This window comes from Pan troglodytes, chromosome 11 (assembly GCF_028858775.2).
Source record: "Pan troglodytes isolate AG18354 chromosome 11, NHGRI_mPanTro3-v2.0_pri, whole genome shotgun sequence".
Taxonomy (NCBI): Eukaryota; Metazoa; Chordata; class Mammalia; order Primates; family Hominidae; genus Pan; species Pan troglodytes.
The window spans coordinates 4,566,956-4,583,969 of NC_072409.2; the positions used below are offsets into that span (position 1 = coordinate 4,566,956).

General features: G+C 55.7%; 1 protein-coding gene across 6 annotated transcripts in view; it reads left to right on the forward strand.

The window, feature by feature from the left end:
* VAV2 (vav guanine nucleotide exchange factor 2) overlaps positions 1-17,014 on the forward strand; it is a 235,399-nt gene that overhangs the window by 156,936 nt on the left and 61,449 nt on the right. For all 6 annotated transcript variants that reach the window (XM_016962025.4, XM_054658484.2, XM_054658485.2 and 3 more), the window contains exon 4: positions 6,775-6,843. In XM_016962025.4, coding sequence (XP_016817514.1) covers positions 6,775-6,843 — 69 coding nt within the window. The remainder of the gene's footprint in view (positions 1-6,774; positions 6,844-17,014) is intronic.

The window sequence follows — 17,014 nt, forward strand, 5'->3', positions numbered from 1 at the left end:
GGGACTGTGATTGTCCTGCCCAGAATTGAGCTCATGGGGAAGGCCTATTGGGGGCTGGGGGAGCTCCTTGAGCAAGCAGTGGCTCAGGGGCAGGAGTGGGGAGTGGGTGCTGAGGAAGCTTGGGGAGTGGGATTGGATGGGTCGTTTGGGAGGAGGGGCTGCTGCCCAACGCGGGCTCTGCTGGGGATTTCTCTGCACTCGGCACTTGGGGCTTCTCTGCTTCCTGTGCGGACATCTGCTTCGTCCCCTCGGCGGTGCAGTGGGAAACTCTGCTTCCCGAAGCCGGGCACGAGGAAATGCATGCTCAGGAAGGCTCTGGTGGGAGGAGAGGGATGCAGCCGCCCCTGGGGAGCCAGGATGACTGCTCTCAGGACAACTTCTGGATAGGCTGTGGTTGGCCTTCTCTGCTTCTCATTCCCTGCTCTTAACGAGCAAGGCAACGCCACAGGGCAAGGTGTGGGTAGGGGACGCTAGGGGTAAGTGCGGGAAGGAAAATCAGCTGGTGCCTGAAGATGGCCTCGGGGGCGGGGAGTGGGGGGTGGAGCTAGGCCTTGTTGCAAAATGACCAGAGTCTCCACCCAACCCACCCCCACTGGGCTTTAAGTTACAGCTGGGATGTGGCCCCAGGAACTCTGCTCAGACATTCCCTGTGCAAATGTGTGTCACACTGTTTAATCGAGGTCAGTGTTTACAAAGTCCCTACTGAGGGGTGATTTAAATACCTCTGTGTGATCTCTTACAAGCTCTCCTTGAAAATGCCTCCTCGTGTAGGCCGGGCGCGGTGGCTCACACCTGTAATCCCAGCACTTTGGGAGGCTGAGGCGGGCGGATCACGAGGTCAGGAGTTTGAGACCAGCATGGCCACCATAGTGAAACCCTGTCTCTACTAACAATACAAAAAATTAGCTGGACGTGGTGGTGGGCGCCTGTAATCCCAGTTACTTGGAGGCTGAGACAGGAGAATCACTTGAACTCGGGAGGCGGAGGTTGCAGTGAGCCGAGATCATGCCATTGCACTCCAGCCCGGGTGACAGTGTGAGACTCGTCTCAAAAAAAAAAAAAAAAAAAAACTTCCTCGTATCTAATTTGAGGCTGCCATTTCAGGGGATTAAGAGCAGCCTGAGAATATCTGACACCCACCTTTCTGTCCACTTATCCATGCACCCACTAATGCCACCCACCAACCCACTCATTTGTTCATCCATCCACTCATCCATCTATCTGTCAGCCCACAAAGTCCAACTACTCTCTCATCCATCTGTCCTTCCAGACATGCATCCATGCACCCATGAATCCAGCCACCCGACAACCCATTTATCTATCCTTCCACCTACCTACTTACCCACCCACCCATCTACCACTCATCCACCCATCCCACCAACCCAGCCATTTACCCATCTAGCTACCCATCCATCCATCCATCCATCCATGCACCCACCTAGCCATTCATCCAACCACCCGCCCATCCATCCATTCATGCATCTGTTCATCCGTCCACCCACCCATCCATCCATCTACCCACCCATCCATCCATTCATTCATCCATCCACCCACCCACCTACCCACCCACCCATCCATCCATCTACCCATCCATACATCCATTCATTCATCCATCCACCCACCCACCCACCCATCCATCCATCCACCCACCCACCCATCCATCCATCCATCCATCCATCCATCCATCCATCCATCAACCCACTCACCAACCTATCCATTCATCCATCTACCCACCCACTCATGCACTCAGCCATCCATTTATCCCTCCATCCACCCATCCATTCATCCACCCACCCATTCATCCACCCACCCATCCATCCACCCACCCATCCATCAATCCACCCACCCACCCAGCTAGCCACTCAGCCATCCATTCGTCCTTCCATCCACCCATCCATCCATCTATACATTCACCTACCCACTTACCCACACACCCATACATCCATCCATCCACCCACCCATTCATCCATCTAGCCACCCACCCACCCACCCACTTACCCACCCATCCATCCATCCACCCACCCACCCACTTACCCACCCATCCATTCATCCATCCACCCACCTAGCCATTCATCTAACCACCTGCCCATCCATCCATTCATGCATCTGTTCATCCATCCACCCACCTACCCACCCACCCATCCATCCATCTACCCACCCATCCATCCATTCATCCATCCATCCACCCACCTACCTACCCACCCACCCCATCCATCCATTCGTCCACCCACCCATCCATACATCCATCCACCCACCCACCCACCCATCTATCCATCCACCCACCCACCCATCCATCCATCCATCCGTCAACCCACTCACCAACCTATCCATTCATCCATCTACCCACCCACTCATGCACTCAGTCATCCATTTATCCCTCCATCCACCCATCCATTCATCCACCCACCCATTCATCCACCCACCCATCCATCAATCCACCCACCCACCCAGCTAGCCACTCAGCCATCCATTCGTCCTTCCATCCACCCATCCATCCATCTATACATTCACCTACCCACTTACCCACACACCCATCCATCCATCCATCCACCCACCCACCCACCCATTCATCCATCTAGCCACCCACCCACCCACTTACCCACCCACCCACCCACTTACCCACCCATCCATCCATCCATCTACCCACCCACCCACCCACCCACTTACCCACCCATCCATTCATCCATCCACCCATCCACCCACACATCCATGCACCCATTCAGCCAGCCAGCCAACTATCCACCCCCCGCCATCTATCCTCCACCTACTCATCCATCCATGTACTCATCCATGCCTTTCTAGCGCCAGGCACTGTGCTAGGCAGAGGCAGACCCAGGCTGAGAGACTGATCAAGTCTTCCCACATGCAGTAGGGCTTGGATTCAGCCCTGAAGGATGCTAGCACTTGGGTGAATGGTGGGAGGGCGGGGGACTAAAGGCAGAGAGCAGAGCAGGTACAAAGGCCAGAGGTAGCATGGGCATGGAGGGCTGTGGGGGGAGCGGAGTGAAAGGGGACCGGGGCCTGGTGAAGCCTCCTCTATTCTCCTGCGTATTCCTGCCCCAGCGGCCAGGCGCTGAGGCCGTGCACGGTCCCTGACAGGCTGCCTCCCTCTCCTGCTCTTCCCCTTCTGGCAGGGCTTTTGTTGGGCTGTGGCAGAAATTAATTGGATTTGCAGCTCCATTCTCAAGGGGATTTGTGGCCTCAAATAGGGATCTTAGAATAAAAGTAGTAAAGATTTTACGGGCAGCAGTATAATTCTTTGGACTTTAACATTCCTGCTTTATCTCCTCTGGGTTGGGCAGGTAAAGGAAATGACAGTAGGGGTTGAACAAGACACCAAATGAGATGCAGGAAAGGGAAAATTATGACAATCATAGCTCAAGGTCAGGTTTTTAAAAAGTTTTTTTTTTTTTTTTAATTTATTTTTTTTGAGATGGAGTCTCACTCTGTGACCCAGGCTGGAGTGCAATGGCGTGATCTTGACTCACAGCAACCTCCGCCTCCCGGGTTCAAGCGATTCTCCTGCCTCAGCCTCCCGAGTGGCTGGGATTACAGGCACCCACCATCGCGCCCGGCTAATTTTTTTGTATTTTTAGTAGAGACGGGGTTTCACCGTTTTGGTCAGGTTGGTCTCGAACTTCTGACCTCAGGTGATCCGCCCGCCTCGGGCCTCCCAAAGTCCTGGGATTACAGGTGTGAGCTACCGCGCCTGGCCGACAAAAGGTTTTGAAATGACTGTTGTGCCTTATGTTAGTGGGCACTCACTTTCTGTGTTAGGAAACAAGATTCCAAAATCATCATGGCGAGTGGGGCTCTTAGGCCCTAACGAGCCATCAGAAGGCAGTTTTCTTGGGCAGTGGAAAGTGCCCTGAGTGAGAATGATACTAGAAATACTAAATCGCAGCTGCCATTGTTGGGCCCCCCTAAGTACAGAGCATTCTGCTATCCTACAGCTGCTCTTCCCAGCAGACCTCTGAGAAGGCACTATTACTTCCATTTTCCAGGAGGAGAAGGCTGACACTCAGAGAGGTTAAGTAGGTTGTCCAAGGTCACAGGGAGCAAGGGGTGGGCCTAGGGTTCACACCTGGGTTTGCCCAGCTCCAAAGCCTTTCCTCTCCTTCGCTGCCCCGGGCTCAGCTCTCCTGGCAGGGCAGGTGGGTTCTGTCTGAGTCCCAGGACTGATGGAGGAGTAGAGCCGTGTGTTAAGAACCCTGCGCTGGGCTTCAGGGATAGGAGAGCTTTGATTGGTGAGTGATGTCTGCCTGGGCACAGGAAGAGTGAGAGGCACGCGTGTGTGCTCACTCACCATTAGGGTGGGTTTCCTTACAAAGTGTGAATGCATCTCTCGATCGGCTTAGCAGGGCGGGTTCTAGAAGTACAGTCCCCGAATGGCCGTCCTGTTGATAATCCAGGGTTCGATGGGATGCCCTGTTTCCCTAAACTGTCGCCCACACTCTGATCAGATTTGAACAAGATCACAACCTCAGGAGTTTGGTATTTTCTCTTCCCTCTCTACATTCTACGTGAGAAAGCACATTAATACTTTGCCATGATGTCATTTTATATGTAACATACTTTTATAGGAGATGAGTGGGGTTTAAAATTTTTTTACTTTGATGAGGACACATTTTCATAATGAGAATTTTGATTCTATTTTTCTTTATTATGGAAGTCATACCAATCATCACAGAAAATTTAGAAAAAGCAGAAATGACTGACGAGGTCGGAGACAGGGATGGCTGCACGTAAGCGAGGGGCTGGCACGGGAGCGGGGACAGCCCGGGGCTGGTCCTGGCAGCGGGGTTTCAAGCCTCCATCTCTGGGTCCTGAAGTCACATCTCAGCCTGGCAGAGCCTCCCTGGCTCCTGGCCCCCCACGTGCTCCTGTGCTTTCTGGGGTCACCTGCGTGTGGGCCAGTCCCTCCAGGTTGTGGCTCCTCAGCCCCACCCCCATCACCTGGGCAGGATCTGTGTCAGCATGGGGCTCTGCATATCATGGGAGGAGATGGATTCCTTGAGGGGCTTCTTGGCCGTGAATGGCACTGTCTCAGCAACGGAGCCCTGATGGTGAGGATGTCGTGGCAGCCTCAGCTCTGCCTGTGACCCAGGGACACACGCCTCCACTGGGGGATGCTGCTGTATGGTGATGGGTAGAAGGAGGGAGAGTGGCTGGGAGGAGAGAGCTGAACTCACCCACGCAGAGGTCAGGCCTGGCCGTGCTGCGCCCTTGGACACGGGCTTTTACCAGGAAGCCACAGGGGCACGCTGACCAATGGCCCGGTCCCTGCAGGTCTGTGACAGAGCCAGGTAGGACCCAGGTCTCCAGCTCACAGATCAGCAGACTCCCCCTGCCCTCCCGCAGGAGCACAGGTCCCCGGCCTCCGGTTGGGGCGGGGCTGCCAGGACGGACTGCGTCCCTGCTGGATCTCGGGCTGAGCAAATGTCAGCCTGACCCCAGGCAAGGAAGCAATCCCAGCTGGCATCTGGGCCCGGGCAGCCCCTCCAGCTGGGATCTCCCATCCCATCCTTAGTGACAGGTTTCCTACCAGAACACGCACCCTGGGGCTACAGGGGGATGTTTGGTTTAATTAAGGGGCCTTTCGGGTCTCCTCTAGAGATGAGTGGATTTGGCCCATAGCGTTGAGCCAGCTGCAGCCCCCTCTTCTGGGTGTTTGATCTGCCTCTCCTGCCTCTCCTCCCTCCCCACCCCTCCCTCCCCTCCGCCTCTCCCCCCTTCCTGAGGCTGACCTGACATTTCAGCTCTGAGTGGTTGGCCTGTAATGGCCTGGGCTCACCTTGTGCAGGGAGGCCTGTAGACTCGGGGCCACACCCATCTGTCTGTCTGCAGAGGATGGAGCAGAGTGATGTTTTGGGTCCTGGGGGAGGAAAAAGCGCTTCCTTCCACCCCTCCAGGTCCTTGAGCTGGTTTATGAATTAAATTGACATAAGACAGATGAGCAGGAGAAAAACAATTATAATTATGTACATATGCATGACAGTTCCACAAAAATGAGACTCAAGAAGAGCCCAGATGATTAAAGTTTATGTGTTATATATATATATATATTTCTATACCATCGTGAACTGCAGAAAGGCACCAGGGTTGGGGCGTCTGGAGGGCGGAGTGTGGGGGAGCACCACCGCGTTCCTTCTGGGGAGTCCCCATGGGGCTTCTGCTCCCTTTGTAGGAGGGGAGGCTGTGGATCCAGGCGGAAGGTCCGAGGGCTTTTCATTTTCGGGACTCTCTTCCTGACCTCAAGCCAGTGGGTGGGGTGGGTGAGCCCCTACCCTCAGTGCCTCAGAAGTCACCCCTCCCTTCCGGAGTCCCCTCCTGCTTCCTCTCCTGCGGGGACTGAGCTGGCAGCCCTCCCACCTGCCCACCAGGAGGTGTGCGAGGAGCCTCATCTCCACTGTGAACCCCCTGGAAGTGGGAGGGCGGTTAAAGGGGAAGGCAGGTCGCCCAACAGATGAACGCTTTCTGCAGCCCTGACCTGGGCCTCTCATCTTCCCACTGGACACCCGGAGCCCGGAGTGGGCGTGACACATTCCTTGCCCCCTGGCAAGTAGGCATGGGTCTCCTCTTGCCCTACGGCCCAGTTGGCTCGTCCTGTGACTCCGATCAGTGTCCGCGCACCCTGTGTCCTTCCAGAGAGTGGACAAGAGCCCCTTTGCTCCTGGCTGGGCCGCACTGGGCTCTGCTCTGGGGTCCAGCTGGGGTCTCACTGGCCGGCAGTGCCGGGACCTGCTCACCTCCGTCTCGCCTTCTCTTCCGCAGGCCTTTTCCCTCAGAGGAGACCACAGAGAATGACGATGACGTCTACCGCAGCCTGGAGGAGCTGGCCGAGTAAGGCGGGGGGATGGGAGGAGGGATGGAGAGGAGGGAGGGGCAGGGAGGTTCCTGGTGGTGTCCAGGGAGTCAGGAGGAAACATGGCGGCCACAGTGCAGGCAGAGCTGGCCCTGGCTCTTCCCACTGGGGCATCTCCTCATGATGGGTCATGGCGTGGGCTCCCGTGCTGAGTGGGAAGGCATGCATCTGAGAGACCTCAGACATGAGCAGATCTTCATATCCCTTGTACATTCTAGAAGGCTGCCCAGCCAGTCTAATGGCTGGCCCGGGTGTTGGCCCGTTGCCCTAGCAGGGTCCTCCATGAGGGCTTGTCTCTGCGAAGCTGTGGGGCAGAGAGGGGGCCTGGCCATGCTCCCCAAGCCGGGTCCTGGGATGCCGTGTTGTGAGGAGGGAGCGGTGCTGCCTGGAGCGCAGGTTCAGGGCACAGGAGTGTGTGGGCTCGGGGTTAACACGTGGCCCGGCAGGCACTGCCCTGCCTCGGTGGACCCGCCTCTGCTCTTCTCCGTGTCCACCTCATTCCTCTCTCTGAGAGGCCTCTGCTCCACCCAGGCGCTGCCCAAGCCTGGCCACAGTACCAGGGCCCCATCGGGACCATGGGAATCTGTGGCCAGGGTGGGATCACGTGGCCCGCTCCGGGAGGAGGGAGGTAGGAGGGTAGGAGGAAGGGGCCTCACCTGCAGGTGAGGGACCTGGGCTGAGACCGAGCATCCTTGCTGGGGCCTCACGGCCTGGCTCATCCACCGCCCTCCCAGGCCACCCGGAGATGGTGCCTTCGGGCGTCCTTGCTGCCTGGGGGCCTCTGGAGCTGTTTGACAGCAGCTTGTGTGTTCTTAGCTCAACTACGGTTTCTTCTGGAAGACTCTTAGTGTTTCTCTCTCCCTTCGTTTTAGAGCACAGACTGAGAATGACAACCGGGAGAGGAGTAAGAGGGGGAGCTGCGTGTATGGGAGCGCCTGCTGTGTATGCTGGGGCTGTCCCTGTCTTACTGCTCAGCCCACATCCAGGGCTGCCTTTAGCTTGCAGGGCCCAGGAAAATACTTTCCACAGGATCCCTATGTATATACACAATTCAGGTCATCCCCATATCAGCATGCGGCACCACGCTGGCGGCCCAGTCTCATGCACTTCTGTGAAAGAAATTCCTCACCCACCAGCTGGAGTAGCTGCCACCAGCCCATCCCTTTGATGCTGGGCTGGCCACGGGGTCCTTGGGAAATCCCACTGGCCGGACTCCCAGAGCTCCTCTGGACATCCGGTCGGCCCCACGTGGGTCTGAGGGTTGTAGAGCATCTTAAAGGGGAGAGATGGGCACAGGGGCCATGCAGGTCACAGCCAGGCCTGGGGCGCCCACCTGGAGGCCACTGTCCACCCTGACCAGCCTCAGGAATCTGAGGGAGACTTCAAAAATTCCAAAAAAAACTGCTCACTCCTGGAATCCCAGCATTTTTTGGGGAGGCTGAGGCGGGTGGATCACCTGAGGTCAGGAGTCAGAGACCAGTCTGGCCAACATGGTGAAACCCTGTCTCTACTAAAAATACAAAAATTAGCCAGGTGTAATGGTGGGCACCTGTAATCCCAGCTACTTGGGAGGCTGAGGCAGGAGAATCACTTGAACTCAGGAGGCGGAGGTTACAGTGAGCCAAGATTGCGCCACTGCACTCCAGCCTGGGCGACAAGAGTGAAACTCCGTCTGGGGGAAAAAAAAAAAAAGAAAATTCCAAGAACAGCTCACTCCAGCATGCAGGCTTCTGAGACTGACTGAGGGACTGTCCATCTCAACCCTGTAAGGGGGGAGGAAACTGAGGCTCAGAGAGGGCTTCTGGCTGGTGGCATGGCCAGAGGGAAGTCCCTGAGGGATAAGGCCCCAACCCCCAGCAGAGTCTGCAGCCACCCTACTTGCTATGCTCAGAGTTGGAACATACCCCCCCCGTACCCTTCCTGGCATTCCTTGCCTTGGAAATCCTTCTCTGCCACATCCAGGCCAAGGTGTCTCCCACTGTGTGAAGCTGCTCCATCCTGGCCAGCGCCCCCTCAGCACCAATGCCTCTGTTGGGTCTCTGGGCTGCCCAAGGGGTGCACCGTGATTAGGGGGTTAAATGCCTGTCCCCTGCCTATCAGAGGGTCAGACCCTGCACCTTCTTCCTGTCCTCTCCTGGTCCAGCCCTAGCAGGGCAAGCCTTCTGCACATGGTAGGACGCCTGTACCCACAGGACAATGACAGCAACAGTGGGCGGTGCTTACGAGCTTTTTTGGGGCTGGGCACTGCTGGGCTTCATTCCCTCGAATCCCCCACCCTCAATTGCTCTGTGAGGTCTGTTCTGTGGTTGTCCTCATTTTACAGATAAGGAAACTGAGGTCCAGAGAGGGGACACCACTGGCCCATGTCACCCAGCTAGTAAGTGGCAGAGCCACGATTTGACCCTAGCCCCCCACCACACAGAGCCTGTGCCCCCCAGAGCCTGGGGAGCTCCTGGCCGGTGTGAGGGCAAGTTTCTGACCTGCTGTTTCTCCTAAGTTACCAGCCTGAGGTTGGGATTCTGTGCTCTGCAGAAACATGCCTCAGCGTTTCTGGACAGTCAGCACAAAAGGGCTCCGGGACAATGGGGACCACATCGGCCTTGTGTGGCCAGGGACTGACATGAAATGCCCACTCCGTAGGAGCCTCCTGGGTGTTCAGCCCAGGACACTTCCTGAACTACAGCCCCCACATGGCCAGGCCTGCCCCTGCTGATTTATAGTGCACATTCGATTTAGAGGATTTCTGCTTGGAGAGTCAGGCTAGATCCCAGGTTGCCCATTTTCTTTTTCATTTTTTTTTTTTTCTTTTTTTTAGACGGAGTTTTGCTCTTGTCACCCAGGCTGGAGTGCAGTGGCGCGATCTCAGCTCACTGCAACCTCCACCTCCAGGGTTCAAGTGATTTTCCTGCCTCAGCCTCCCCAGTAGCTGGGATTACAGGCATGCACCACCACGCCCGGCTAATTTTTGTATTTTTAGTAGAGACAAGGTTTCACTGTGTTGGCCAGGCTGGTCTTGGGCTCCTGACCTCAGGTGATCCACCTGCCTCGGCCTCCCATAGTGCTGAGATTGCAGGCGTGAGCCGTCGCGCCCGGGCAGTTGCCCATTTTCCATCTTTCTCTGCCCGTCCTGATTGTGACTGATCTCCTGAACCAAAATGCAAGGTGGAATTCCTCTCACCCAGAAAAGCAGCTCTGGGGAACATGTGGCTTTGCACTGTCCAATAATGTTATTCCCTGACATTAAGACTGAGCCTCCTTAATCCAATGAGCTCTTTATGACTACAGTTATTGCAAACGTAAATCATCAGTTCTAAGGAAGGGGAAAGCATTTGAATCTTTAACTTGCAATTTGGTCCCAGTGGCTCAAGTTTAATAAATTTTTTATGTTGTTTTTCCCCCTCCTCCTTTCACTGAAAGGCAAGATTTCCTATCCTTTCTCTGTGGACTTGGTGTGGATATTTAGCCATTATGGCAATTTACAAGACACAAGCGCATGCCATTTCTTACCTGGATCCTACTTGGGGAGAGAATGTAGTTGTGAATTTTCAAAGCTGGAGCTGGGGAAATGGTCAATCAGAAGCCAGGTCTATTAGTATTATAGTTTAAAGATTGCTTGAATTGTAAAGGAAAGAGGTTTAGTTGACTCAGTTCCACAGGACTGGGGAGGCCCCAGGAAACTTATAGTCATGGTGGAAGGGGAAGCCAACACGCTTTTCTTCACATGGCAGCAGCAAGAAGGGCAGAGCAAAAGGGGGAAAGCCCCTTATAAAACCATCAGATCTCGTGAGAACTCACTCACTATCACGAGAACGGTATGAGGGATACGAGGGTCCCCGCCTCCATGATTCAATGACCTTCCAGGTCCCTCCCACAACACGTGGGGATTATGGGAACTACAGTTCAAGATGAGATTTGGGTGGGGACACAGCCAGACCATATCACCAGGCACAGGAGTGAGGAGAAGGAAGGGACATTTGGAGCAGAACGCACCTGTTCTTTGCTTTGGGCCCATAGCCAGATGCCCAACATGAGGGTCACCTTGAATGTCTAAAGGACTCCCCTGACTGCCCAGACCCCAGATACTCTGCAGCTGTTTGGGGAAAGTCAAAGACTGGCTCACAGATGCAGCTTGTCTCCCAGGGAACCTGGAAATGTGGTTTTAGGACACCAGCGAGGGGCACCGTGTGAGTGCCTGTGTGCTTTCATTCATTCACACGATCATCGTTCATTCCATCGTCAGCTGGTTCCTAAACACTCTCTGTGTGTCAGGCTTGGGACCAGGAGCTGGAAACACATTAAGATGAAGACACATTTCCTGCCTCCCAAGACCCAGGCCCCATGGGGAGTGTGGAAGCCGAAGGACAGTTTCAGGGCAGTGTGGTGGGATTACAGCGGAGCCACGTCAAAAAATAAGAAGGGACAAACGAAATTAATCATAAGAATGTATTTTATAGGCTGGGCATAGTGGCTTACACCTGTAATCCCAGCACTTCACTTTGGGATTGCTTGAGGCCAGAAGTTCGAGAGCAGCCTGGGCAACATACATCCTGTCACTGCACTCCAGCCTGAGTGACAGAGAAAGACCTCATCTCTTAAAAAAAAAAAAGTATGTTGTAGTTAACCCAGCATATTCAAAATATTATCTGGGTCACCTTGTGATCAGTGTCACAGATCATCCTTGGGCAGCCTACGTTTTGTGGTGCTTGCGCTGAGTCCTCTGATCTGGCTTATGGAGCTTGCACTTGGGCGCAGGTCACTGCAGCTTGTCATGTTGTGAGCCGGACAGCCACACGTGGCCAGTGGCTCTGTGCCGGGTAGCACAGGTCTTAGATCCAGAACATCTTTCTGGGAGCTGGAGCTAGTCCCCTGTGTGGGCACGCGTAACACTGAAGTTATTTTCTCAAGTGCTCTAAGCTCGCTTTTGAGAGCTTTGAATAATGCATAATCAAATAATAAGAGCAGCTGGTTGAAAAAATTAACACAAAATATTGCCACTTGAAAATGCTTTATCAAACAAAATAAGCCCAAATGGAGGGCCTGTTTTTAAATTGCTCTAATAATCAGTACCTTGCATTTGCATAATGGCTTTTCCTTGGCAGGCACTGCACTTCCCTTTTCGTTCCTGCCCAACTCTTGGGGGCCCAGGGCTAGATGCCTGCACTGGGGGGCTCCCAGCCTGGGGTCCAGAGGCAGGTTTGTACACAGAAGAGTGACATGCACAAGATGGTTGGCTGTGGGAGCAGAGTGGGGCTGGCGGAGTGCTGGGTCAGAAAGCAAGGAAGGCTTCTCAGAAGAGGTGACAGCCGGGCCTCCTCAGAAGAGGTGACAGCTGGGCCTCAGCACCCAAGGAGGAGTTTGCTGAAGACGGGGCAGTATCCCAGCAGGAGGAGTTGTGCAGGGTGTGGAAGGCGAGGCTGGAGGGCAAGGTGGGGCTCCCCATCTGGAGGCATGGCTGAGGGTTGTTCCAGCGCAAGTCCAGCATATTGTGCTATTGTGGGACAAGGCTTGGTGTTTGTAAGGAATCAGAATTGTGGAAGTTCCCCGGGGACTCACAGGGAGGATCACCTCTCCCCCAGGAAGGCACAGGGCCCACGTCGAAATGCCTGCTGTGACCCCAACTTGGTGGCACTGCAGTGACAGTGTTTCTCTGCACGGTAGAAGGACACCTTGGGTCAGCTTGTGCTGGCTGCAGGGGGCAGCACTGCTGGGTGTCCAGGAAGGTGGCCGCATGCCGGCGATGCCCGTGCTCAGTGGTCAGCCCCAGTGGGCGCAGCGGTAGGTGGTGATGCCCCCACTCAGTGGTCAGCCTCAGTGGGCACAGCGGTAGCTGGCGATGCCCGTGCTCAGTGGTCAGCCCCAGTGGGCACAGTGGTAGCTGGCGATGCCCGTGCTCAGTGGTCAGCCCCAGTGGGCACAGGGGTAGGTGGCACATTGGCTTCTTCCTTCCAGCTTCGAGAAGCATCTCTCTGATTGCTCTGGCCTAGAGTTCCAGGTCCCTCTGTCCCCCTCCTGGCACTGCAGCCAGCGTTCCTAGTTCCCATTTTCTGTTCACTGAGGCTGGGCGTGGTCCGCTGCAGTCTGTGGGGGGCCCTGGGAATGCTTCCAGGCCTCCATGGAGGAGGATTTGGAAAGGGCACCCGGATTGGGTGCCACAGAGCGCCGTGATGAGTGCGTCTTGCGAGGACACTGGTGCTGCTGTGGCAGGGTTGCCCTTGCCTGTCTGTGAAGTAGGCTGCACACCCCAGTCCCCAGCAGGGCCAGGCCGCCTGCCTCTGCCCTCCCTCCCGTGGTGCCGGCAGGTCAGAGGCCCCCGAGAATTCTTAGGGGAATTGAAGGGACACAGGAGAAATTTGAAAGCTCCCACTCAGGGCAGATGAGAGGCCAAAGGAAGGACGTGGACATGAGACCGAGCTTTATTTAGCCACCGCTTCATCCTGTGTGGCTGGGGGAGGGGTGGTTGGACCTGGAGCCTCTGCCCAGGGTGTGCTGCTAGATGTCTGACAGCCAGCTGGTAAACATGCCCCACCAGGAGCATCCTTGTCTGCAGAGCAGGGTCCTGCAACCTCACAGGCTGCTGTGGGAAGGCACCCCGCCACTCCAGTGGCTGCATGAGGAGGGAGTGATCCTAGACACAGCCAGGCTCTGTCAGCAACCGCGTGTCCTCCTGGCTTCTCCCCAGAGAGCATCTGAGCAGGAGCATCCTTGAAGAGAGAGCTGCCCCTGAGTGCGAGCGGGGAGGGAGATTCTGGGGCCAGGGCTCTGGGCGAGGGCTTGGATGTGAGGCTGCAGCTGCTGGCTGCTTTAGTGTGGCGGGTCACCAGGGCCCAAGGTCTAGCTGGCGTTTCCTTTCCTTTCAAGGGGCTGCTTCTCTGGGCAAGTTAAATGCCACACAGGGCCTCAGTTTCCCAGTCTCTGAAACGAAAGCATCTGCCCAGATGGTCTGTGAATCCCACTGAGCTTGACGAATCCACAATTTTATGATTTAGGAGCCTGCTTTGCATAACACTGGTTTCACTTTCCTGGGAGTTGAAGTGATTTTCAGGCTTAAACAATTGTGATCGTGACATGGCAGGGAATGTAATGTATCCGCGAATGTAGAGCTGCATGCTTTATTGCATCATAAAATGACTGTGCAGCTTTAAATGTGTCATGTTAGCATCACTGGGATAATTTTTTAGGGTGCATAAAATGTAGAAGGAGTTTCTGGTGTCGAGGAGGTTTGGACGTCTTCTTTCTACATGGGGAGTGAGTGGGAGCTGCCTGCTGGCGGCGACCTGGGAGGGGAGAGGCCATGCTTCTCCCATTGGATCCTGCCCTGGGGCCTTGGCCACTCTGTGCTGTGCCCTTTGTCTGCAGGGGTACAAGGAGTGAGGAGCAAACCGCTGTCCTCTATGGCCCACCCTCCCTGCCATTGTCCTCACCCTGCCCACCTCTCCCAGAGGAAGTTTGTTTAGATACCATCTCCTGAGCTCATGTATGTTCATCTTCACTCTGGGAGGTCCGCGTTGTGGAGGACACCTGAGTGTGGAGCCCAAGTTGAGCTGGGAGAGGCTGGGTTTGGGACACCTTATGTTCACCCCAGAGGATTGTTTTTCCAAAGGGGACAAGTTTGAAAGCAGACTCCGCGAAAACGGCCCCACGAGAAACAAGCAAATGAATCCAGCCCTGTTAGACAGCCCCCGGCCCCAGGCACATGCAAAGCCTGCCCTGGTCTGAAGGAGGCCGGAATGAAGCCCCCTTCCCCAGTGGAGGTGTTGACAGATGTCCCCCCGTCCCTCCCTGGTGGCCCGAGGCTTGTGCAGGGATGGAGGGGAGACTGGAGGGATGGAAGACAGGTGGGGTTTCTTAAGGCGGGTGACGGCCGGGACAGAAAGGCCTTTGTCCCCCGCCCCCCCCACCCCAGGTCCTTCATCGACAAGGACACCTGGCTGGACCGTGGCATTGTCTCCTTGGAGCTGCCTCCCCACTGGCCGTGGTGCCTCATTTGCACAACAGACCCTTTAAGACTGCGTGCTCGGCCCCACCTGGGCTTCTCCTTGGCCGCATGTGGCTCCCTCAAATGCTGCCAAGGGTCTCTTGCTCCTCGGTGTGACTCTGTGAGGCCAGGCCTCTGTGGGGACTGACAGAATGGAGTGAATGAAGCCAGCGTCCCTGGAGGGTGCCTCTGTCAAGACGCTTCCAGTTGCATCTCCCTGAGCGCTGCAGGCCGGGCCCTGAGCCCTCTCGCTGGACAGGAAGGAGACGGGGCTCTGAGAGAGGAAGGCACCTGGTCAGGGTCGTACAGAACTAGGGGGCAGAGCTGCAATTTGAGCCCAGCTCTGTCTCTCCAAGGGTCATTGTCAGACCACCCCTCCCTAACCCCAGGGGTGGCTAAAAGAGCCCTCCCTGCCCCACAGACCTGGGACCTGGGACCCCGTTGTGGGCCCCTGCACTTCTCACTCGAGGTTCCTCTACCTCCCACATGTGCTGTCCAGGCAGCAGCCTCTGGGGGCAGACCCTGACAAGCCAGGAGGGCAGGAAGCCTTCCTGGGGGAGGTGTTCATTTTGAAGAGTGCGTAGGATTTGCCAAAGTGTGATTTAGGAAACCTGCTCTTACCCCCTGTGCCAGGCCAGTTACTGCCTTGTTTTGGGCTGGGGTTTTAAGAGTGTCCTGGGTCTCTTCTATGTCTGTTCTCGGGAACTGAGGGCCGTTTTGGGCTGGGGTTTTAGGAGGGTCCCGGTCTCTGCTGTGTCTGTTCTCGGGAGCTGAGGGCTGGTGGACCTGGCTCGGTGGGGATCCTCTGTAGGCAGTCCAGCCTTTCTCGCTCCTGTGGTCTAGACAAGCCCAGTCCCCGTCGGGAGGTGGCTGCGGGACTGCTGGGCGGGGGCTCCCTGTCCGCACCTTCCCTGTTAACAGAGCCATCAGCATTTCCCTGTGGGGCTGGCTGTGGAGACCGCAGCTCGTTGGGATGAGAGCCCCACACTTTCAGGGACCCTCCCTGCCCCCCTTGGACATCTTGTGGGCCCCTTGGTACTCTGGCACCACAGTGGGCCCCAGCTGTCTCCAGAGACCCTGCTGCCACGTGGCTGGGGGCTTCAGTGACCTCGAAACCCTGCTCCCCCACCCCCACCACTGAGGGAGAGGCCGTTTGTTCCTTCTCAGTGGGAGATCGCAGGGGAACCCTCTGACGCACGCAGAGCAGGTGCGCGTGACCACCCTGCCCGCTCCGCATTCCCGTGTGTGTGTGAGCAGGTATGGCCTGGGACTTCCAGGGGTTTTCATTTTTAATACCTCGTTAAACTCGAGTGCTTTCAGGACTGATTCGGTCCCAGCAACTCTCTGGTCTCATTTAATGCAGTCTGCAGAGGGAGGGGACCGGCGCAGAAGGGGCAGCTTTAAAGACATACGCATTTATCTTGCCATTTTCCAGGAAGGAGTAGGCAGCTGGGCTTCGGCCCGAATGAGAGGGCTGTGCTGTGTCTGATGAAGGTCCCTCCCCCTCTAAATCGCCCTCCTGGTGCTGTTCTGGAACTCCAGGGAGAGGAAGACTTCTCCCTTTTGACGTTATTTCCCTTGTATTCAGCGTAGATCTGACTGACACACAGTGGCACTTAAATATTGCTCTAAAATGAACAAGCGTCACATGCTGGGTTTTACTGTAGAAGTCCCATCACGTACGTAGTATCTCCTATATTGATTGCCCAACTCCTATTCATTCTACAAAACCCAACCCACAGGTCACCTTCTCTAAGAAGCAGCCCCCAACCCTACCAGGCTGAATTGAAGTTCACCTTCACCAGATGCTTAGAAAGGACAGCAGGACAGTCTCTGCCACCAACTTTCCCTTGTCTTCCTGCTTCTGTTTCTCACTGCTGAGATAAACGCTCCATAAGGGTCATTGGTAAAGGAGCAGAGCACAGAGAGGACACCTAACTAGGCCTGGGCCTGGTTCACTGTGGTAGGAGGAAGGGCTGGGGATAATGAGGTCCCGAGAGCATTCACGATTCCTGTACTGGAGGATCTGAGCCATAGGTCCGTACGCTGTTCGACAGTCCCTGCTCCTGTCCCCTGAGAGCCAGGCCCTGGGCTTTGCCGCTTCATCTCAGCCCTCACAACTCTGCAAGGTGGGTGCTCCAGCCCCCATTTTGCAGTTGCACAAATTAAGGCTC